The sequence below is a fragment of the Bubalus kerabau genome, chromosome 4 (assembly GCF_029407905.1).
Source record: "Bubalus kerabau isolate K-KA32 ecotype Philippines breed swamp buffalo chromosome 4, PCC_UOA_SB_1v2, whole genome shotgun sequence".
NCBI lineage: Eukaryota > Metazoa > Chordata > Mammalia > Artiodactyla > Bovidae > Bubalus > Bubalus kerabau.
Genome location: NC_073627.1, coordinates 88,768,827 through 88,793,380, shown reverse-complemented (window position 1 = coordinate 88,793,380; position 24,554 = coordinate 88,768,827). Strand labels below are relative to the sequence as shown.

Below are 24,554 nucleotides of genomic sequence, written 5' to 3'. Positions count from 1 at the left end.
CCCCCATCTCTGATTCATAAAAGAGTCTGACACCTAGGACCCCCCCCAAGATGGTTATTTTGAGGCACTAGCCTTTCCCCTTCTCAGTCAGCCAGTTCCCGAATAAAGTCCTTTCCTGCTCCCAACACCTCGTCTTGGATTCATTGATTTACCCTGCTGCAAACAGAGCAACGTGGACTCTGTAACAAGCTCAGCATTTTGATTGGCACATAATAAATGTTTAGTAATTTTCTCAGTTATGGAGAGTAAATACAACCAAAATTGACAAATTAAAAGTTCTGCTGAAGAGAATAAGGTGAGATCCATGCATATAAAGCTCAGATATTTTTCACATCTGATCAAGTCTTTCAAGAGGACTATGCAGAGGCAGCAAAAGAAGATTTGAAAAAGAAGTCTAACAAAGTTTCCTTAACAGTTGATTTTAGCATCAGGAAGAAAGATCCAATAGCTCTTAATATATCATTAGTTCCAAGTTACTGAGATGATAAGCATTCCATTGAATTAGAACATCTACGTTTTAAATGAATACATTTTACTACAATGTAAGGATACAGAAGAGCAGAAACTCATAACATATTACCAGGCTCTTGAAGTGAAAGGCAAGCCCAAAATGAGGTAGTACGTGTATCTGGGTAAACTCAGAATATGAACATTTTGGACTTAATATTTAAGAGACACACAACAGAATATCCTTAGATGAAATGAAGATGAAACAAAGCTCACAACCGCTCATCTCAACCGGAATGCTTCCTTGAGGAATTGACCAATGGTTCTTTATCTCCTCAATGATGATACTGATGATGCTCATCTCTAACCCCATCTCTTCCTCTGAATCCATGAACTGCCTCAGAGCCTTGACTTGGAAAAGCAGGAGATCTTCACATTTGGATCAAATAAACACAATCTCTCTCTTTCCCGTCTGGGCTACAGGAAAGACTTCAGATTCCCTCAGGAGCAGGTGAGTGGTGGTCAGCTCCAGAGGCCCAGACCTTCTCTGTGCTCCACGAGATGCTCTAGCAGAGCTTCAACCTCTTCCACACAGAGCGCTCCTCTGCTGCCTGGGACACCACCTCCTGGAGCAGCTCCGCACTGGACTCCATCAGCAGCTGGAGGACCTGGACGCCTGCCTGGGGCAGGTGATGGGAGAGGAACACTCTGCCCTGGGAAGGATGGGCCCCACACTGGCCATGAAGAGGTACTTCCAGGGTATCCATGTCTACCTGCAAGAGAAGGAATACAGTGGTTGGGCCTGGAAAACTGTCAGAGTGGAAATCACGAGGTGCTTTCTGTGTTAACAAGTTCCTAAGAAAACTCAGGAAGTAAGAAGCAACCTGATTCTCAGTGACTCGTGTCCTAGCTCAGACTCTTCATTTTCAGTCATTTCCAAAACTCTGATTTCTGCCTCAGCTATGAAATAGTTTGAGTGACATTTGATATTGGCATTAATATTGAGAATATCAATATCCATCTGCTTTTAGAATTAGAGGAAATATATCTGATGCCCTATGGCTGAATGTTATGGAATAACATGTTTTTCTATGAATGTAACTCATTTATTGGAGAAGGGGACCGACAGAGGATGAGATGGCTGGATGGCATCACTGACTCGATGGACGTGAGTCTGAGTGAACTTCGGGAGTTGGTGATGGACAGGGAGGCCTGGTATGCTGCGATTCATGGGGTCACAAAGAGTCAGTCAGGACTGAGCGACTGAACTGAACTGACTGAACTCATTTATTTATATTAATTTATTTACTTTTATGGTACTTGCATTTATATGTTATATTTATTACATGCATGCATGCTATTCATACTAAGTCACTTCAGTCATGTCCGACTCTATGCGATCCTATGGACAGCAGCCCCCCAGGCTCCTCTGTCCACAGGATTCTCGAGGCAAGAATACTGGAGTGGGTTGCCATTTCCTTCTCCAATTTATTCCATAAGAATATAGAATTTTCTTTCATAAAAATGTACCTTTTATTTACTCATGAAATGTATTTGAAGGCATGTTTCTTCCTCTTCCTTTTGAATCTTTGCCCCGAGGCCTAATGCTGTAAAACTACATTTTTACAGAAAGATGTTGTGCAGTTCGTTCCTTTATTTGCTGGCCTTGTGGAGAGTCTTGAGTATGAGAGGCAGAGGCCCTGACCTTACAGAGCTCACACTGGAGCAAGGACATTGCCACGAAAGAAGTAGTTAGAAGATAATTAGGTATTTACATTTGGGCCCTGGGCTACACAGAAGTATCAGATGCTGATGGCAGTGAGTATCCTGGGAAGCTCATTTAGACCACCTTTAAATGACTTAGCAGCAGCAGCAGTCTCCCCAGGGAAGTAATGCGAAGTACGAGACTTGAAGAATGAGTATGAATTTGTCAAGTAACTCATGAAGAACAAAATTTACCAGAATAAAAAAAAAAACTAATAATACAAAACAAAGCATAGCATATAGAGTGTCCCTGCACAGGAATGGTTCTGGCACTTTTAAAGACGTGAACAAGACCGGAGTCGGTAGACTGTATTCATGCATGTAGGGACTATCATGGCATGACCCTTGAGATATGGAAAAGGGCCCAGAGATAGACTTTTGAATGATGTTAGATTTTATCTTAAGAACCAAGGAAATTACTTGCGAATTTAAAGCTACAGAGCCACTCGGACCAAAGCAGATGCAGGAAATTCACGAAACCAGCAGGTCTCAAAGTGCGGTCTGTGGGCCCTGCAGATCCCCAGGACACTCCACAGGGATTCGTGAGGAAAAATAATTACTGTAGTGACATCAAGATCTTATCTGTCTTTTCCACCACACTAACAACTTCTGCTGGTGGTGCGAATACAGTGCTGGGCAAGACTACAGAGCTGCAGTGTGGATCTGAGCAGGGGCACCTCAGTGCCTAGTCATTGTCATGCTTTTACGTATCATATACTTGAAGTTTGGAAAAAGGACAGTTTCACGTAAGAAGATCCTTAGTGAAACAGCATGATGATGAATTTTATGAAATCTTAACTTTGGAGTACACATTTAAAAATATTCTCCGTTGTAGTGTTTTTAACATGGTGTGTGACAGGCACATCTGCTGCATGCCTGGTGATTGTTCTGAGAAGCACTTGGATGATGATTATGTGAGTTATGAGCTAGACTACCACTCTCTTGATAAGATCAAGCTTTACTCCACAGAATGACAGTCAAATCGTGGTCACTCAGAAGTGCCCATTTGACAGATACTTTCTTATACAATTTCTATTAATGTTATATGAATATTCTTGTTGATTTTAATGAATTAGGCCAATCTATTTTCAATTAATGTCTCCAGGATATGAATTCATCTCAGTGTGTATCTTTGCTTCTGAAAATTTGAGCAGTAGTGATTTAATTTCCATTACTTACAACATTTCTAATTCTATGGTTTAATTTTGACCTGACATAATTTATCAGGATGATGTTACATCTTTAAATGATGCTTTAATATAATATTAAAATTAATTGTAGGCATTGTGATCTGGGCACACAACTTAAACAAATATTTTTCCCCTGGAGGAATTATGGGTATTTTCTGTGAAGTCTACTGTATGATAATTTTCATGGATGGTTTATAGATACTTGAAACAAGTTATATTTCCTATTGTAGGTTAAGGGCCCAAGAGTGTTCATTGCTAATTTCCTCCTCTAAATGATAGTTTCAATTCTTCTCTTTACTACCTTATATATGGTGTTTTACAGACTAGTAGCCTTGTACTGTGGAGAAGGTACTGGCACCCCACTCCAGTACTCTTGCCTGGAAAATCCCATGGACACAGGAGTCTAGTAGGCTGCAGTCCATGGGGTCAATAAGAGTCGTGTCACTTTCCCTTTTCCCTTTCATGCATTGGAGAAGGAAATGGCAATCCACTCCAGTGTTCTTGCCTAGAGAATCCCAGGGACGGGGGATCCTGGTGGGCTGCCGTCTATGGGGTCGCACAGAGTCGGACACGAATGAAGCGACTTAGCAGCAGCAGCAGCAGCAGCATTCTACTGGGCTTCCCAGGTGGAGCTAATGGTAGAGAACTTGCCTGCCAATTCAGGAGACAAGGGGAGACACCAGTTTGATGCCTGGGTCAGGAAGATCCCCTGGAGGAGGGCATGGCAACCCACTCCAGTATTCTTGCCTGGAGAATCCCATGGACAGAAGAGCCTGGCAGCCTATGGTCCACAGAGTCAAAAAGAGTCAGACATGACTGAAGCAACTTAGCTCGCAGGCACAGCATTGAGGTAAAACTTCAGTGCTCCGGTGTTGCTGTTGACATTGCTATATAATGTTATATTTTTTACTCATTGTTTTATACTATTTGAAATTTAGCTCAAGCATTTTTAAAATTTAATTATAGATTCAATGTGTTTCCTATGTATATTGAACTTCTTTCTCACGAAGAATAATTTCTTTCTCATGTGTTTGTTTCTGGAATTCTCAAGTGTATGAATATTGATATTAATGACAAAGATCTCGTTGATGTTAACATTGCCACCTCTAATTATTTCCTACATTTTCAGGCTGTGTATTGGCCCCCTTCTGTGTTGCCCCTGTTTTGGTACTAAGTATTTAGTGTTATTGCCAAATTCAGACTTTAATTGAAGAAAGTAGGGAAAACCACTAGACCATTCAGGTATGACCTAAATCAAATCCCTTATGATTATACAGTGGAAATGAGAAATAGATTTAAGAGCCTAGATCTGATAGATAGAGTGCCTGATGAACTATGGAATGAGGTTCGTGACATTGTACAGGAGACAGGGATCAAGAGCATTCCCATAGAAAAGAAATGCAAAAAAGCAAAATGGCTGTCTGGGGAGGCCTTACAAATAGCTGTGAAAAGAAGAGAAGCAAAAAACAAAGGAGAAAAGGAAAGATATAAACATCTGAATGCAGAGTTCCAAAGAATAGCAAGAAGAGATAAGAAAGCCTTCTTCAGCGATCAATGCAAAGAAATAGAGGAAAACAACAGAATGGGAAAGACTAGGGATCTCTTCAAGAAAATCAGAGATACCAAAGGAACATTTTATGCAAAGATGAGCTCGATAAAGGACAGAAATGGTATGGACCTAACAGAAGCAGAAGATATTAAGAACAGATGGCAAGAATACACAGAAGAACTGTACAAAAAAGATCTTCACGACCAAGATAATCACAATGGTGTGATCACTGACCTAGAGCCAGACATCCTGGAATGTGAAGTCAAGTAGGCCTTAGAAAGCATCACTATGAACAAAGCTAGTGGAGGTGATGGAATTCCAGTTGAGCTATTCCAAATCCTGAAAGATGATGCTGTGAAAGTGCTGCACTCAATATGCCAGCAAATTTGGAAAACTCAGCAGTGGCCACAGGACTGGAAAAGGTCAGTTTTCATTCCAATCCCAAAGAAAGGCAATGCCAAAGAATGCTCAAACTACCGCACAATTGCAGTCATCTCACACGCTAGTAAAGTAATGCTCAAAATTCTCCAAGCCAGGCTTTAGCAATATGTGAACCGTGAACTTCCTGATGTTCAAGCTGGTTTTAGAAAAGGCAGAGGAACCAGAGATGAAATTGCCAACATCTGCTGGATCATTGAAAAAGCAAGAGAGTTCCAGAAAAACATCTATTTCTGCTTTATTGATTATGCCAAAGCCTTTGACTGTGTGGATAACAATAAACTGTGGAAAATTCTGAAAGAGATGGGAATATCAGACCACCTGATCTGCCTCTTGAGAAATTTGTATGCAGGTCAGGAAGCAACAGTTAGAACTGGACAGGAACAACAGACTGGCTCCAAATAGGAAAAGGAGTTCGTCAAGGCTGTATATTGTCACCCTGTTTATTTAACTTATATGCAGAGTACATCATGAGAAATGCTGGACTGGAAGAAACACAAGCTGGAATCAAGATTGCCGGGAGAAATATCAATAACCTCAGATATGCAGATGACACCACCCTTATGGCAGAAAGTGAAGAGGAACTCAAAAGCCTCTTGATGAAAGTGAAAGAGGAGAGTGAAAAAGTTGGCTTAAAGCTCAACATTCAGAAAACGAAGATCATGGCATCTGGTCCCACCACTTCATGGGAAATAGATGGGGAAACAGTGGAAACAGTGTCAGACTTTATTTTTCTGGGCTCCAAAATCACTACAGATGGTGACTGCAGCCATGAAATTAAAAGACGTTTACTTCTTGGAAGGAAAGATATGACCAACCTAGATAGCATATTCAAAAGCAGAGACATTACTTTGCCAACAAAGGTTCGTCTAGTCAAGGCTATGGTTTTTTTCTGTGGTCATGTATGGATGTGAGAGTTGGAGTATAAAGAAAGCTAAGTGCTGAAGAATTGATGCTTTTGAACTGTGGTGTTGGAGAAGACTCTTGAGAGTCCCTTGGACTGCAAGGAGATCCAACCATTCCATTCTGAAGGAGATCAGCCCTGGGATTTCTTTGGAAGGAATGATGCTAAAGCTGAAACTCCAGTACTTTGGTCACCTCATTCGAAGAGTTGACTCATTGGAAAAGACTCTGATGCCGGGAGGGATTGTGGGCAGGAGGAGAAGAGGAAGACAGAGGATGAGATGGCTGGATGGCATCACTGACTTGATGGACGTCAGTCTGAGTGAACTCCGGGAGTTGGTGATGGACAGGGAGGCCTGTCGTGCTGCGATTCATGGGGTTGCAAAGAGTCGGAAACGACTGAGCGACTGATCTGATCTGATCTGATTATTTGATTTTAGGTTTTTCTTCCTCTTCCAAGTAATAATGGAGTTTGTGTATTAAATCAATCGATAGCATCTTTAATGTTTAAGCAGATTCTATTAATTTTTTTATTTTAACCTTTACCATTTTGTGTCTCAAATATGTTGGATTTATGCTTTACTTTTAACATGACTTTTACATGGTTTTTGACTCTTGTCATACTCCATTCACTTCTCCTACAGTCATTTATTTTAGTAAATATGTAATGTTAAAGCAATTTAGACTTTCTCTGAATCCTTGAATGAAAAACTGAAGAACGAAAACTGAAAAATTTAAAGTAATTGAGACTTCCTTGGCCATCAGTGGTTAGGACTCAATGTTTTCACTGCTGGGGCCTGGGTTCGATCCCCAGTCAGGAAACTAATGCCTCTTAAGCCATGTGGCACAGCCAAAATAACAACAAACTCTTTAAAGTACCTTCCACTCATGGGACTATTCACATCTAGTTCTTACTAGGACTGTTTCTTTTAATCAACACAGCAAATGCTCACAAGAGACTTGATAGGACTAGAGATGCATGTGAAGCTATGTTCAAGTGTAACCCCAGGGGAATGTCTAAAAGTTAAAGGAAAACACATTGTTTACTTAAGAAAATGAAAACACATTAAATTTGAATGCTGTTAGAATGATGGAAAGTTGGATGCAGTTTGCAAAATGAGTGCCATGTATTCCAAATATGATGATTGGCAATTTTTGGAGTCCTGTGGTTACTAAGGCCCTAATCAATTTGAATGAAACAATTCTCACTTTTAGGTGAAGCATATGAGAATATAGCAATGAGTTTCATCTTCTTATCTAGCTTGTAAACGTGCTCTGAAGGCAGTTCTCATCCTGCGAGTCAAAATCTTTTTGAATGATGACGATGCTCTTGCCATCATTAGACATCATATCTCCTGACCTCTTCTTCAAGACTTCTCTTGAGACTGCATCCAGGTACATGTACAACTAAGGAAACCACGGGGAAATCTACGTTCAGTGTCACACAGACTCTCTCATAAAACTACCCCGCAAGCTTTAACCAAGAAAGCAGGTGAAGCAGGTGAGGTCTGAGAGGAGAGTTTAAGCGGCAGGGCTTACTTCATCACACCAGGCTCTCCATCTGTTCCTGGAAGTCTTTGATGGCCTTTCTTCAGGGATCCGTTATCCAGCGTTGGACTAGAGCAAGGAGCAAGCTACAGTACTGAGAGAATGAAGAGCTGAGGCAACCTCCATGTCTGTGTTCTAGGTCCTGAGCCTTGTAGTCTTGGTTGACTAGTGAGTGATGCATTCATGAACAAACATGAACTGGAGTTACACTTCCATCTATGGGCTATAGTCAAATACTGGCTTCAGTTCAGTTCAGTTCAGTGGCTCAGCTCAGTCGTATCCCGCTCTTTGCGATCCCATGGACTGCAGCACGCCAGGCTTCCCTGTCCATCACCAACTCCCAGAGTTTACACAAACTCATGTCCATTGAGTCGGTGATGTCATCCAACCATCTCATCTTCTGTCGTCCCCTTCTCCTCCCTCCATAAATCTTTCCCAGCATCAATGTCTTTTCAAATGAGTCAACTCTTCACATCAAGTGGCCAAAGTATTCACGTTTCAGCTTCAATGTCAGTCCTTCCAATGAACATTCAACTGATTTCCTTTAGGATGGACTGGTTTCATCTCCTTGCAGTCCAAGGGACTCTCAAGAATCTTCTCCAACACCAGAGTTCAAGCACATCAGTTCTTCAGTGCTCAGCTTTCTTTATAGTCCAACTCTCACATTCATACATGACTACTGGAAAAATCATAGCTTTGACTAGATGGACTGTTTGGCAAAGTATGTCTCTACTTTTTAATATGCTGTCTAGGTTGGTCAGAACTTTTCTTCCAAGGAGTAAGCTTTTTATTCCATGTCTGCAGTCACCATCTGCAGTGATTTTGGAGGCCCAGAAAATAAAGTCTGCCATAGTTTCCACTGTTTATCCTCTATGTGCCATGAAGTGATGAGACTGGATGCCATGATCTTAGTTTTCTGAAAGTTGAGGTTTAAGCCGACTCTTTCACTCTCCTTTTTCACGTTCTCAAGAGACTCTTTTGTTCTTCACTTTCTGCCTTAAGGGTGGTGACATCTGCATATCTGAGGTTATTGATATTTCTCCTGGCAATCTTGATTCCAGCTTGTGCTTCACCTGGCCCAGTGTTTCTCATGATGTACTCTATATATAAGTTAAATAAGCAGGGTGATAATATACAGCCTTGACGTACTCCTTTTCCCATTTGGAACCTGTCTGTTGTTCCATGTCCAGTTCTAACTGTTGCTTCCTGACCTGCATACAGATTTCTCAAGAGGCAGTCAGGTGGTCTGGGATTCCCATCTCTTTCAGAAGTTTCCACAGTTTATTGTGATCCACATAGTCAAAGGCTTTGGCATAGTCAATAAAGCAGAAATAGATGTTTTTTCTGGAACTCTCTTGCTTTTTCGATGACCCAGCGGATGTTGGAAATTTATTCTCTGGTTCCTCTGTCTTTTCTAAAACCAGCTCGAACATCTGGGAGTTCACAGTTCATGTATTGTTGAAGCCTGGCTTCGAGAATTTTGAGCATTCCTTTGCTAGTGTGTAAGATGAATGCAATTGTGCAGTAGTTTGAGCATTCTTTGGCATTGCCTTTCTTAGGGACTGGAATGAAAACTGAGCTTTTCCAGGCCCATGGCCACTGCTGAGTTTTCCAAGTTTCCTGGCATATTGAGTTTAGAGATTGGCTATATTGGTTTCCTCTGAACTCCAGCTGGGAAGAAGGCAGGAAATTAGAATCAAAGAACAGTTAGCTGTCCTGCCAATTAACACAAAGTAGCAAATACAGAAGTGAAGAAAAACCAATTCACATTCACACTAGTGATTCTAGTAATGTGAAATGTATGTTCCTAGACGCACGCATTCATCTTCTTTTTCAATAATGTGAAAAAATGGATTTTCATTATTACATGCATTAGCCATTTTCCCTCTCTTTTTATATCCTTAGCCAAGGACATTTTATGACCATATCATTTTTTCCAAACTATGAATTTCATATATTAAACCTATGCATTTTTTCACTTCCATAAAGTGAATTACATATTTTTCTATTTTATTATTTTTCTTGATGAAATACACTTGACTCATATATTTGTTTTTGATGAGCTACAAATGATGTACAATTTAAAAAATAAGGTAAGGTACTTTTCTCATGTTCTTGATAGTATTTCAGATCTAACATGGTTTCCAAGTAGGATTATAAATTTTTTGAATTTTATTACACATATGAGAAACACTGGGCTGGAAAAAGCACAAGCTGGAATCAAGATTGCTGGGAGAAATATCAGTAACCTCAGATATGCAGATGACACCACCCTTATGACAGAAAGTGAAGAGGAGCTAAAAAGCCTCTTGATGAAAGTAAAAGAAGAGAGTGAAAAAGTTGGCTTTGAGCTCAACATTCAGAAAACGAAGACCATGGCATCTGGTCTCATCACTTCATGGCAAATAGATGGGGAAACTGTGGAAACAGTGTCAGACTTTATTTTTTTGGGCTCCAAAATCACTGCAGATGGTGACTGCAACCACGAAATTAAAAGACACTTACTCCTTGGAAGAAAAGTTATGACCAGCCTAGATAGCATATTGAAAAGCAGAGACATTACTTTGTCAACAAAGGTCTGTCTAGTCAAGGCTATGGTTTTCCCATTGGTCATTATGGATGTGAGAGTTGGACTGTGAAGGAAGCTGAGCACCGAAGAATTGATGCTTTTGAACTGTGGTGTTGGAGAAGACTCCTGAGAGTCCCCTGGACTGCAAGGAGATCCAACCAGTCCATTCTGAAGGAGATCAGCCCTGGGAGTTCTTTGGAGGGAATGATGCTAACACTGAAACTCCAGTACTTTGGCCACCTCATGCGAAGTATTGACTCATTGGAAAAGACTCTGATGCAGGATGGATTTCGGGCAGGAGGAGAAGGGGACAACAGAGGATGAGATGGCTGGATGGCATCACTGACTTGATGGATGTGATTTTAGTGAACTCCGGGAGTTGGTGATGGACAGCGAGGCCTGGTGTGCGGCAGTTCATGAGGTCGTATAGAGTCGGACAGGACTGAGCGACTGAACTGTAGTCGGACACAAGTGAGCGACTGAACTGAACTGAACACATATAAGACACTGAATCATTTTCGTTATTATATTTTAACTAAATGTAGAAACATTCCAGCATTGGGACTTCCAGTGATAACTTGGGAACTCCAAGAGGTATATTGTTTTCTTATGTGAAACATAGTAACATCAAAAATCACACACAACCTTTCCTTTGTGTTTCTCTAGTTTTATAGTTTTCCGCATGGTTGTTGTTGTTTGGTCCATCAGTCGTTGCTGACTCTTTGTGTCCCCATGAACAGTAGCCTGCCAGGGTCCTCTGACAAGAACACTGGAGTGGGTTGTCATTTCCTTATAGAGGGGATCTTCCCACCCTAGGGATGGAACCCGCATCGCCTGTCTCCTGCAGTGGCAGGCAGAGTCTTTACCACTAGTGCCATCTCATCCCTTAAATTGTAAGTTCACATAGAGTTTCATTAATTTTAACTTAGAAAAGCATCAGGATTTCACATGGAACTGTTGTAGTCACAAATTCTATTTAAATGTTCTAATTGTTGAAACATGTCTTTTGTATTTAGAATATTTCATTCTGTGTATCACAATTCAGCTTGCATGCATGGAAAACAAAACAGAGAGGATTTTTTGGAATGAATATGCCAATCGCAGTACATAAATTTTCCATCATAATAGCAATTCCAAAAATTCAAATTTTGAAAATCTTCAGCTATCATGTAAAACAGAATCTCTATAACATCTATGGTTTCCCTGACCTAAATTAACCATGTTTCTAGAGAACCAGTTTGAGGTACAGCTAAATCAGACCCCCTCAAAAAATACATATACATATATAGTTGTATCAACATTCAAAAAATGAGGATCATGGCATACAGTCCCATCACTTCATGGCAAATAGATGGGGAAAAAGCGGCAACACTGTCAGATTTTATTTTCTTGGGGTCCACAATTACGACGGATGGTGACTGCAGCCACAAAATTAAAAGACTCTTTCTCCTTGGAAGAAATTATATGAGAAATATAGACAGTGTGTTAAAAAGCAGAGATACCATGTTGCCAACAAAGGTCCACGTAGTCAAAGTTCTGGTTTTTCCAGTAGTCATGAATGGATGTCATTTGGACCAAAAAGAAAGCTGAGCGCTGAAGAATTCATGTTTTTGAACTGTGGTACTGAAGAAGATTCTTGAGAGTCTCTTGGACTGCAAGGAGATCAAACCAGTCAATCCTCAAAGAGATCAACCCTGAATATGCATTGAAAGCACCGGTGCTGAAGCTGCAGCTCTAATACTTTGGCCACCTGCTGAGAAGAAACCGACCCTTTGAAAATGACCCTGATGCTGTGGAAGATTGAGGGCAGGAGGAGAAGGGGGCGACAGAGGATGAGTTGGTTGCTTGGCATCACTGACTCAATGGACATGAGTTTGAGCAAACTTGGGAGATAGTGAAGGACAGGGAAGCCTGGCATGCTACAGTTCATGGGGTCACAGACAGTCGGATATAACTAAGCGACTGAACAAAAATACATACACATATATAAATACACACACTTGTACAATATATATTAAATAAGTATATACATGTGTCTTGCTACTTTAACATAAAAGGGTGAAAAGCAAATGGTTACTTGAATTGCTATCTTATCCTCTATTATTTATTCTCCTGCACCATAAATGTTACCTCATCAGCAGGATAACAGCAAGACTAATTAGGTGACTGTTAGTGGTATTAATAGACTAAGCAAAGTAATGTGTCAAATATTTTATAAAGTGTTTCATCAATTGCGATTAATTTTCTCTCTTAACTCTTTGTGGATACAAAAATTTGTTTTTGTTTTTTTGTCCTCTCACAGAGCATCTGTGAGATATTTTTTGAAGCTCATTTTTAGGAAGACTGTCTTCAACTTTCCATTTCCAATATTTAGAAGATCAGGATGAGGCTCTTGGGCCTGGACCCAAATGGAAGACTCACTCCTCACGTTTTCTTCAGTAATCCTCAAGTAGTTGCAAGGAACCGACTGATTCTTCTTTTCTTGTCTCCCTCAGGTAGTAAGGAAACAGCCCATAATGTGTCTACACTGTGGATATTTTCCTGTAGGCAATGCCTTTGGGGATCATCTTGAATATTTCTTTCAAACAGCGGATGATACTGTGAACTATGACTGGCATTCTTGTCATTCTCCCCAAAGCTGAACTTGGAGAAAGAGCATTTGGGTCAGATTGTATTTTAACGAAGTGTGTGGAAGCAAGAACAATACTTATTCCCCTCGACCCCCATCAGAACTTCATTTGAACAAATAGTACAAACGTGAACGTGGTCTTATGCCCTGTTAAGTACAAACTAGCACGTGCCATTGGCACTTGCCATCTACCTACAAGGATTCAGTCACGTGTTCTTGCAGCTGCTTAATTTTTAACACCCCTGGAAAGGAATCTAAGGTGGAAAGCAGAAGTGAGGCATGCTGTGTGCAGCGAAAACTGACGGAACAAGTCTTCAGAAGGTTAGCGATTTTCAGGAGCCCATTTTAAGAACTCCATTATTCTTCTATCTCCTCATATCTAGAAAGGCATGGAACTCCTTCATGGTGACAACTGCTTCTTGTGACTCCAGGAAACCTTCATGACACTGGCAGAAAACTTCCACAAAAAACAGGCACATGATTACATGTATTGCCCCTTCACCAAAATCACATATATCCCTCTGTGTGTCTTTGGAACAGCTTCTCAGAGCTATCTGATGTGCTGTCTCCTGGGCTGCAGTCCTCATTTTGCCCCCGAGACACTTAACTTTCAACTATCGTGTTGTGCATTTTTGAAAGTCAGCACCCTGAACTTCTCTCTTCATCCATTCATCACCCAATAGTTTCCCAACTTGCTTGCAATGAGATTCCCATGAGGATAAATCCAGGCCATGGAACGTGAGAGGAAGTGCTCTCACCCTGTATAGTCCTGGCGCTTGGAAACATCCCCTGTGAGCCACCAGACATCATCCCTTTACTGTCAAGTGTACTAGATCCAAGTACCACAGACAAACGTGCAGTCACATATTGATGATGGAAAAAGCCACAAAACAGAAGGCACCCATGTCCCTGAATCACCCTTTGAATGTGAGCAAACCAGAAGACTCACCTGATCCGGAAGGTGCTCTTCAGGAAGAAAAGATAAGTTTCTATTATGATGAAAATCCGCACAGTTTATTCTTTATCTCTATAGCACCTAGAATTAACTGAGAAACATCTTTAAGAACAGAGGATCCTGAAGACCTGTCCATGAGAAAGATACTCTGAACTCTGAATATAGAAAATACTAGTCCCGCAGACATCAAGAGATCTTTTAAAGGATGATCAAAAGATCTTTATAGAAGAAAAGACACTCTTCTGCTTCCACACCTGTTTTTGAAAAATCATGATTTTCATTTCAGTTTTCAGTGCCTGAGGAAATATGAGCTGCAATTGCTTTAGAACGGGAAGAAACGAAATGGAATTCATTAGCGAGAGTTACAAATATAAACACCTTCATTGTTGCCATTTTTTTGAGGATTCTTACATGAGGGAAAAGCACTTTTAATTTCCACTGTGACAGCGTCTTAGGCAAAGTGGCTATATTCCAGCTCCCTGAGGTAAAGATGGATGTCATGGAAATACTCCGGGGCACCAAGTTCCAATGAGAACAGCACAGAATGTCTCCTTGCATATGCTCCAGTTGTTTCAGGCTCTGATCCGGGCTACAGAGTAGCACGGCTGTCCTCTGTGGTGAAGAATTGGAAGCTCTGCTGGAGCATCAGATAGTGGTTGCTGGGGCCCTGAGTCATCTGCAGTGGAGTGATCATCTCTCTTTTCCAAGGAAATCTGAAGTCGGCTTTGTCCTTTAGGCGCGACTGAGAGCGGATCCTTTGCATCTATTTCAAGTGTTTGAAGATTTCCTCGTCTTTCTGGCAGTGGATCCCAGTCCAGCGAAGAGAGCAAGCAGGGATGCAGCAGAGCATCACTCCTTCCACCAGCAAGGGGATGGGGGCCATAGAGAATGTCAGTGATTCTGCAGATGGCCGGGAGGGGGCGCGCGGGCACCGCGAAACGATGAGCAAAGAGCGCTGAGATGGAACCGCAGACGCCTGCTTCTCCTGGCAACTGCGAGAGCGCGCACGCTGTGGTTCGACCGTTTTTGCTTTCGAATCGCAGTCTTGAGAGTTAGCAGATGACTCGCGTGGTGGTGCTGGAGAGACAGAACGCAGTTTCCACAGAGCTTTTTATAGGAGCACTGATTCAAGGGTGCGCATATCATTAGCCCTTTGATGGAAAAGGGCTGGTTTCCGCTGTCCTGAGTAGGGAGCCAGAATATTGCATGTTCGGAAAGATCGCCTGAGTAGTGGGCTTTCTTTCCACACGTCAACCCGAACTGGCCATGTTTGAAGAAAAGAACCCCCAAGGCGGGGGTTCTGAGTGAGGTGAGGCGCTGAGAAGTCGGAGGGCTTGAGGCAAGTGTAACACAGCGGAGGCGATGAGAATATTGGCGAGAGGACGCTGGGACAGAGTCCTGCACCACGTGAAATCCGGCGGGGGTGGCGGGAGGGTGAGGCTGTTGCAGATCAGACGGTTGCAAAGTGTTGCGGACAGAGTGAAAGCCGATGTCGCCCTGAGACCAGAGGCTGTGGGGCACTGGGGGCGGTGTTGCGCTCACTTTAGATGCCGCGGTGGCTAAGATTATTCGCTGTCGGACGATGGGCGGGCTTGGTGCTCAAAGTGAAGCACAGCGGAGGCGATGAGACTATTGGCTATGGGGTGATGGGAGGGCGTTTCTTATACTGGGGAACCTGCTTTCGCTTTGAGATGCTGAGTCCGCGTTGCGGACACGGTGAAACGTGACGGTGGCGAAAAACTACTGACGGTGGGACGATTGGACAGCTTTGCGACAAAGTTAAACCCGGCTGAGGGATGAGACTACCGGACGATGGATGGGTGTGGTCCACACAGGGCAACCTGGAAGTGGCGACGAGACTATTCGCTGTGGCAAGACGGAAAGGCGTTGGGCACAAAATGAAACACGGTGGCAGCGCTGAGGCTTTTGGCTTCGAGTTGATGGGACGGCTTTGCGGACAAAGTGAAAGCGCGCGTAGGTGAGGAGACAATCGTCTTGGGGCGGTGGCACCGCGGTGTGGACCAAGAAAACCCGGCGGTGGGGGTGAGAGTGTGAGAGATGGGACGATGGGAGGACCTTGCGCACAAAGCGGAGCCAGGTGGAGTCAGTGAGACTATAGGCTTGGAGCCATTTTGGACAACGTGAGAAACAGCCAAGGCGACGAGACTGGCTGTGGGACCCTGGGAGTGCGTTGCAGACAGAGGAGAACTCAGCGGTGGCCAGGGGACAAATAACCATGGGACGGTTTGGGGGACTTTCTGGGGGTGAGACGGAACGCGGCTACCACCTGGGTCAGGGACCAAAGATCTGTGCGCCCCTGGAATGCTCTGGAATTTTCAGGGTCTTTCAAGGATTCGGCCTTGAAGTGGGGGGAGTAAGTGTTGAATAGCTGAAAACTAGGAATATTTTAAAAAGCACAGCACTTGATTTTTTTGAATTAATTTTATATTGAATTATATACTTATTTTAAATGAAATATCTCACGTTTCCAATTTTATAATAAATTTATAGAAAATTTTAAATATTAAGCATAGAATATTAAAATATATTTTGTATATAACAGTAGCATTTTATTAAACTTTATTTAAACTATATTTTCTGTGTACTAAAACAAGTATTTAATATCATTTTACTTTTCTATCTTTCATGGATGGATGTAAACTTAATATTTTCAAGATGACTTTTCACTTACTTTTAATTGAGCGACTTAGCATTTTTTACAATTTCTAATGACCCCAAAGACAGTCTTAAGTAATTCGACTCATGTTCCTGAAACCTCTTTGTGAGGACTACGTTGTTGGAAATAAGGGTTGGAGTGTACAAGCAACTGAGAACATTTAGAAGGTCCGAATTTTTCATTTACTTGAGTAAGAATTTTATAAATTAAGTGGCATTTGCCCAAATTTTTTTGGCATAAAGACGGCTTACTTACTTACTTACTTACATAAAGACTCTCAAATGTAACGTGGTTTACATTTTCCCCGAATTGAAGAAAAAAGAGAGAGGAAAGAACCCCCACATCATATAGAGGGGCCCTCCGGCATGAGCTATCTGGTACATTTAAAGAAGTGAACAAGACAAGCTCAGGTAGACTGTATGGGTACATGAAGAGCATGCATAGAACTTGGACATTCCCCATGGCTTCCTTGTATTTTAAATGCCTCAAAGGCAGGGCCAGAAACTCGACTACTCTGCAGGCTTGTTTTGCAAGGAATGTCTCCAAGGTGCTCTGCAATTTTTAATATGTGTTGTCACATAAATCAAATTGACATTGAAACTGCCACGTTGACTTTTGTTTCATAAATAATTTATTTCTCATACAAAAGTTTAAATAAATAAATAATGCATAAATCAATTTAAAAACAGCTTAGTCTTTAACTGTCCATTGAGATCCAGTGCATTGCATTGTCAGTTACTTCAAGAGCCTCTGCTGGCTGAAGAGTCTCACCTCAAAGTCACATTGTCCCTTCCCAGAGCCACAGGTGGGAGATGTTCAGTCACGGAGGCAACCTGTTAGTCCCATCAGGAAAGAAAAGTTCGTGAGTATTTGCACTCGCACGACTGTCCAGGCACACCTGTTGTACTCCTTGGACTCCAGGTACTGCACGAGGTTGAAGTAGTATTTCCCTAGGTGGGGAATGGTCGTGTCTCCCATAGTGGAGTTTTGCTTCTGCATTATTTCCTTCTGGATTGGCTGCAGACGTTTCATCTGCCCATAGAGTTCCGCAAGGAGGTCCTCGATGATGGTCTCAGACCAGCCAGTGCTGGAGAAGTCTCTGGTGAGAATATTGAAGATCTTCTGGAGCATCTCATACATGACCAATATGGCATCTTCCTTCCGGAACTGCTGTGCTTGGTTCATCTCCTCAGGCATCTGGAAGTCCATCCTGAACTCGAGGCAATGATGAGGAGTTGAAGGTAACTGCCCCAGGAGTTTCTGACACTCTGCAAGGCTCTGACTTTGTTGGAATCGAAGCAAGCTGTAGCTCCTGGAAAGAGCTGTGGTGGAGAAACACAGCAGGAGAACCATGGGGAGGAGGCACCGGTAGGTCATGATGAAATCAGGCACAGGGCTACCTGTTCTGCTAGTAGATGCTGACGCTGAGTCTTCAAGGGTTTGCAGAGTGAATGTCCTTCGTCCTTGAGTGTGGGCTACTTATACAGCATGGCCCTCCATTCTTTCTATTTGAGAGGAATTTCCCACTTTCAGTTCTCCCTTTCATTTTTCCCATGTCATTTAAATTATTAGTTGCCTCTCAAACTCTTTTCTTTAAGCTCCTTGCTATTTTAATTTATATATACCATGGAGAAAAAAGATCTAGAAACCGAGAATTTCTAATGTTTTTTAAAATTTCAATGAATTGCTGAATCTTAAAGAAAAATATAAGCCAAATCTTTTAAACTAGATTATTACAGGATCCTTTCATTTCGAAAAGATTGTTCTTTTTTTCTTTTCATATTATGAGATTTGGGGAGAGGGGGCCTTGTGTGTAAGAGTTTTCTTTTTCATAAGAATTAGGTTTAATTCAGAAATCTGCTATTACCAAACAATAATACTTGCAGTTTGTGATTTTAAAAAAAATACCTATTTTTTTCTATCTAAAATAGAGTGATGTTCCTAGAGGCGGGGGTGGGGTCAGGGAGGTTCCAGAGGGAGGGGATATACGTATACCTGTGGCTGATTCATGTTGATATATGGCAGAAACCAACACAATATTGTAAAGCAATTATCATTCAACTAAAAATAAATATATTTAAATAAAAAATAATGTATATAGAAAACAACATAGAATGCTGTTAAACTAAGTTGTTCTGAATTTTTTTGGAGGCCTTAGCCATAAGGAGCAAGACATCACATAACTTTATCAACCTTGTTGTTGTTTTTCAGTCGCTAGGTCAGGTCCAACTTTTTGCGACCCCATGGAAGGCAGAATGCCAGGCTTCCCTGTCCTTCAGTACCTCCTGGAGTGTGTTCAAACTCATTATCACTTCATGGTAAATAGATGGGGAAACAATGGAAACAATGACAGACTTTATTTGCTAGGGCTCCAAAACCAGTGCAGATGGTGACTGCAGCTAGGAATTTAAAAGACCACTTCTTTTTATATGAATGTGCAATTTAAATTTTTCTGGAGGCCACATCCAAAGGGTAAAAAGAAAAAAGTTAATTTGAACAGTATATTTTCTTTAACAATATATCTAAATGTTATCATTTCACCATAAAACAATACGAAATTAGTAGTGAGACAGTTACATTCTTCTTTTTCATAGTGCCTTCAAAATACAGTACATGCTGTTAGTCACAGTACAGCTCAGGCTGGACTAGGCAAGCGCTTAGTTGGCCACGTGGGGTTGTCGGCTCCATGGTGACCAACACAGCTCAAGATGGAGGGAGCAGTAGGAAATCAAGATCAATGTTAAAAATCAACCACTTCATTTTATATGAGCTTAAAGTTGGAAAATGACATTTAAAAATGATACCATTGTGAATAACATAAAATGTCTACTACTGAGAAACTGTCATAGCCAGAGGTGCCTAAGAAGACGTGGCAATTAAAGGTAATGGGGCATCCTAAATGACATTCCAGAACAGAAAAAGAACATTAGGTAAAAAACGAAGGAGATCTGGGAATTCCCTGGAGATCTAGTGGTTGAGACTCTATGCTTTCAGGGTAGGAGGCTGGAGTTCCAGCCCTGGTCAGAGAACTAAGATCCCACAAGTCTCAGAACCAAAAATAAGAAAATAAATAAAAAGTTGCTCCAACTAGAGTGTGTGTGTGAGGTGGTGGGGGTGGGGAGTGGGGGTTGGGGAGAGGCATTAAGGAGTTCTTAATAAAGTGTAGACTAGGTAATTTTTAATTAATTAATGTATGACCGGACTGGCTCTTTGTTGCAGCAGGTGGGCTTTCTCTAGTTGGAGCAAGCGTGGGCTGATCTCTAGTTGAGGTGCTCAGGCTTCTCACTGTGGAGCTTTCTCTGGTTGCAGAGCACAGACTCTAGGGCACGGGCTCAGTAGTTGGGGTGCACAGGCTTAGTTGCCTCACAGCACATGTAATCCTCTCTGGCTGGGGATGGAATCCATGTCCCCTGCATTGGCAGGTGGATTCTTACCAGTGGCCCACCAGGGAAGTCCCAGACTTTAATCCTTTTGAGTGTAGCATTGACAGGCCCAATTACCTTCACTTTTGGCCTCTAAGTACAAGGCTATAATTGAAATTTGATTCAAATTAGATGGCCAGAAATTAATGAAAAATAGAAGGTTTCTCTGTTACATTCAGATTGTCTTATTTTTTCAATCTTGATCATCAATAAAGATTAAGCAACTTGTCCAACTAATTCTTTTCTGAGAGAGCAAAAGACATGTAAGCGTGTGATGAGGTGGTCGGCATCAGTGAGAAGTGAATACAGAGTCTACAATAGGAGACTATCAAGGCTACCTCCTACTGAGACTCACACTGTCATTTAATGAGCAAATATTTATTTAGAAATGTTTCTTAACCACTTCATAAACAAAAGAAGCAAATGCTGTAACTTATTGGACTATTTTAAAAATGTCTCTCAATAAACTTTAACTAATTGCTGGATTATATATTTTTCACATTCTTTCTGGGGTGTTTTTTTTTCCCAACATATGTATTATTTAGTGTTGTTACAAGAATGAATGAAACAGTTTTTTCATTATTTTCTACTTTTTATTGGACTTGGTTTTCCTTGCATTTTCATACACAAACACATAACAAAATAATTTTGGTTTTTAATCTGGCTAAGTTTACAAATGCTATATCTAAAAGTATTTGGTTGGATTTTCAAATGTTTAAATGAATGTGTATTGTCTGCAAATAAAAATTTTAAAGGATTGACAATGTCAAAGGTCATGTTCATATAGAGCAACTGCTATTTGGTGTATAAATTGTAAATTAAAAACATTTTGTAGCATAGTTGATATATGCATAGCCTATGATCTAGTAACTGCAGCAATCAGCCTGGGATAAAAATCAAGTGAATATGCATCAGGATATAAGTAAAGAATACTTATACCAGCACTATTGATAACAGTACCAGACACGAAATGACGTAAAATCCCTTAAAATGGCATAAATAAATAAGTTGTTGTCTAGGCTTATAATAGGGTTGTTAATAATAAGATGTAAGAAGCACAATAAATGCACAAACATAGTAGTGAGTAAGAGAAACTCAACTCAAAAGAAAAACAAACCATTTGTATAAGTGTATACAAAATTTAAAAATAGGCCAACCTAACTGGAGACATTTTGCTCAGCAACCTAGAGAGCGCCTGTGAAGCTTCAGGACCACAATGGAGAGTCTGTCTCCAACTTGAGGGAAGAGCATGTCTTCCCACCTTCCAGCTGCGGCCTCTCTCTAGCCCTCTCTCAGCACCTGAGGCTGACTCTGCCCAGGCTGGGGTTGCCCTGTGCTCACAGCCAACACCTGGTGGTGGGCCCAGAACCCCTCCTCAGGCCTCCCACCTGGTGTGGAGAGGGACAATATGCAGAGAGATCTAAGTGCCCTTGGTTGCAGTCTTCTCTCTTCCCCTTTCTCACACCCTGCACATCTTGTCACAGGCCTTGGATAGACTCATTGTGCACTTTTTTCTAGCTCACTTCAGGATGCAGCTGGAACTAGGTACTCCGCTGAAGGCCTCTCTGCCTAGCTCTCCTAACTTCTCCAGAACATACCCAACCAGAGGATCCCACACTGTGCTCCGCTGTCACTCTCAGAATGCGCCCATCAGAGGGTCGATGGCCCAGGAACAGGCAGGAGCAGCCCAGGCCTTGTTTTCACTGTTTGCTGCCCGGACCCGCTGCTGCTGGACACTCAGACCTGCCCTTTCAGAACGTGCCGGTCAGCATCAAGCCTGCTTTTACTTCAGATCCCAGGCCGTTCTCTGAGCTGGACTTCAATCCTCATAATCTCTATCAGGGGTGCAGTGAGGCAGGCTAACCCAAGGTTGAGAAAACCGTTAAAATTACAACACATTGGCGGCAGCTGCTGAACAAGCTTCAGAGGCTCTCTGCTGACAGGCGATCAAGTCCCACTGTGTGGGTTCTGGGTTAGTTTCCTTTTCTCTGAGGCAGTTTCTGAATCTTCCTTAAAGTGAAACAGCCCAAAGCAAAGCCATCTGCATACTCAAAACTGACAAGTGACTTGAATTTTGTTACATCATCAGAGATTGCGTAATGAACCCCAGAAGGCAAAAATAGCAATGAAGTTGATGCAACAAGTGAAAAGGAAACTAAATGCAAGCTGCCAAAAGGAATTTCAGGATCCAGCCTGGGAATCCCCTCTGGCCTGGCCTCCTGGCTGAGTTGAGTGCACAGAGCAGAGGATCGTCCTGACTGCCTGCCAGACACCTGTGTCTTCCTGGCTGAAACTCTGAGCTCCTAAAGTCCAGGGAAAACAAAGAATCCAGTGAGGGTGGGGGTGAGTCCTTGTAGACAGCTGGCCTGTGTGCCAGGTAGGAATGTTTCCGTCTAGAACTCTGGGTATTGTTGCAACAGGCTTGGCCTCGTCATCCCAGTGAATGGCTATTTCTCCTCTCACTGAGTGGTGGGTGAGCTGCAGGAATCTGTCTCTGACCAGCTCTCTGCGAACTGCCTCATCTTCCTGAGCACAGACCCAGAACATCAGGAAAAAATCTTCTAACCAGATTCAAACCCAAAGAGTTTGTACGTCTGGAGCACTTGGGAAGTGTCTGGTAGCACATTCTGAGCGTGTGCTATAAATTAAGGCAATTAATCTTACCACACTTTCAAGAGGAGCTTTTATGATTCTCTTAGTTTTGCAGTTAAGACATAATGCAGGATTTTATAACTAGGCAATCTATTTTGATGTATAAATGAAGAAAAATCTCAAAGATCTATTTGCAAGGAAATATAAATAAATGAGAAACTGAAGTATATGAAAAATGGATATTTATGTGATATACATTAGTATGTCCATATGTATAGATTTATTAACAACATATGAAAATGTTTAGAAGGATAGCCATTAAATTGTTAACAGTATAGGATTTGGGTGCATCCTCCTAGAAGTCAAGGGTAGGCATTCCTTTGTATGAGTTATTTAAAAGTTTAGCGATGATGTGTGTTTAATATATATAAATAAGCTTAAGAAACCCTCTTTACTTCTTTAGAGTCACATGGCAGCTACTGGTTCTCACATCTCTTAGTTGTCTCTGCAATCCCTAGGCTGCCTTGTTCTTCTTGCCTCCATTTGAACAATTTAGGAAGACTCTTTTCTCAGGAGTGACCAAGTATAGAAAACTTACTCTCCCTTCCACATCCTACTCCAGGATCCTAGATTCCACATATGCAGATTGACCTCCCATGATGTATGTGCTGCTGCTAAGTTGCTTCAGTCTTGTCCAACTCCATGTAACCACATACACAGCAGGCCACCAGGCTCCCCCATCACTGGGATTCTTCAGGCAAGAACAATGGAGTGGGTTGCCATTTCCTTCTCCAATGCATGAAAATGAAAAGGGAAAGTGAAGTCACTCAGTCAAGTCCAACTCCTAGAGACCCCATGGACTGCACCTACCAGGCTCCCCCATTCCTGGGATTTCCTAGGCAAGAGTCCTGGAGTGGGTCGCCAGTGCCTTCTCTGCATGATGCATGTGGTTCTCCACTAATCCTTGAAGGCGCTCCGATTCTTACAGGCCCCAAGCAGGAAACTGTGTCCATGACCTGCGCTTTTCTCCACTCATCTCCCTCCCACCTCTGATCTATGTCTCAAGAATCACATTCATCCCTCCTTACATTCTCCATTGTTCCCTCTATGACCCTAGGTGGGTAACCCCATTCCCTTTTTATTCAGGTGACTTCAGTATAGGTTTATCTTGTAGGATCAGCCTTTGGGTTAGATTTTATTCAAGGTGTGTGCTAGTCAATTTGTTTTTTCAAATTACTTTTTTTCTCTACTGAAAAACAAGAGTAGTCTTATACAAAATATATACAAAGCAAATGTGAATGATAAAGTTTAAATGCTATGAATGGCGTAAATATTTCCAATAATTTAAATAAATAAATAAATATTACAACTTTTTAAGATATGGAAAATGGATTCTTAAATCTGTTTTAAACAGTTATGGTAACAAAACCTTTAACATACATTTAAATAATCCCATATATTAGCTATTACTTATATGTCATCTGACACAAAACTAGAGTTAAAGGTTGCACTTTGAGTCATAGAAAATAGCCATTTAGTTGACCAGATGAACTGTTTTCATATTCAACGCCTTCTTTATTTCCTGAGTTTTCCGATGAGCTTGCAGGCAAAGACCAAGCACCTTCTGATTTCCACGCTGACAACCTCCCAGGCACAGTGGCTGTATTCTTTCTCTTTGAGATACACACTGATTCGCTGGAAGTAACTCTTCACAGCCAATCTGGAGTTCTCACTCCCTAGAGGTGACTGTTCCGGTGTCCTTCTTTCCCTCAGTCACGTGTCCAGGTCCTCCAGCTGCTGATCAAGTCCCACAAGGAATCTGTCCAGGAGGCTCTCGTCCCGACCTGCAGAAGAGCCCATGGTGCTGAAGA

The 24,554-nt window shown here is 41.8% G+C and overlaps 1 protein-coding gene across 1 annotated transcript; it reads right to left on the bottom strand.

Annotated features, from left to right (window-relative positions):
* Positions 1-17,474: 17,474 nt before the first annotated feature.
* LOC129649938 (interferon beta-3-like) lies at positions 17,475-18,461 on the bottom strand. Its single transcript, XM_055577928.1, has one exon. The coding sequence runs from the start codon at positions 18,044-18,046 to the stop codon at positions 17,486-17,488; it is 561 nt and encodes a 186-aa protein (XP_055433903.1). The 5' UTR covers positions 18,047-18,461; the 3' UTR covers positions 17,475-17,485.
* Between the last annotated feature and the right edge of the window lie 6,093 nt (positions 18,462-24,554).

Bases quoted from the DNA above. Each gene is read 5' to 3' on its own strand.
- LOC129649938 (XM_055577928.1), bottom strand. From the start codon at position 18,046: ATGACCTACCGGTGCCTCCTCCCCATGGTTCTCCTGCTGTGTTTCTCC.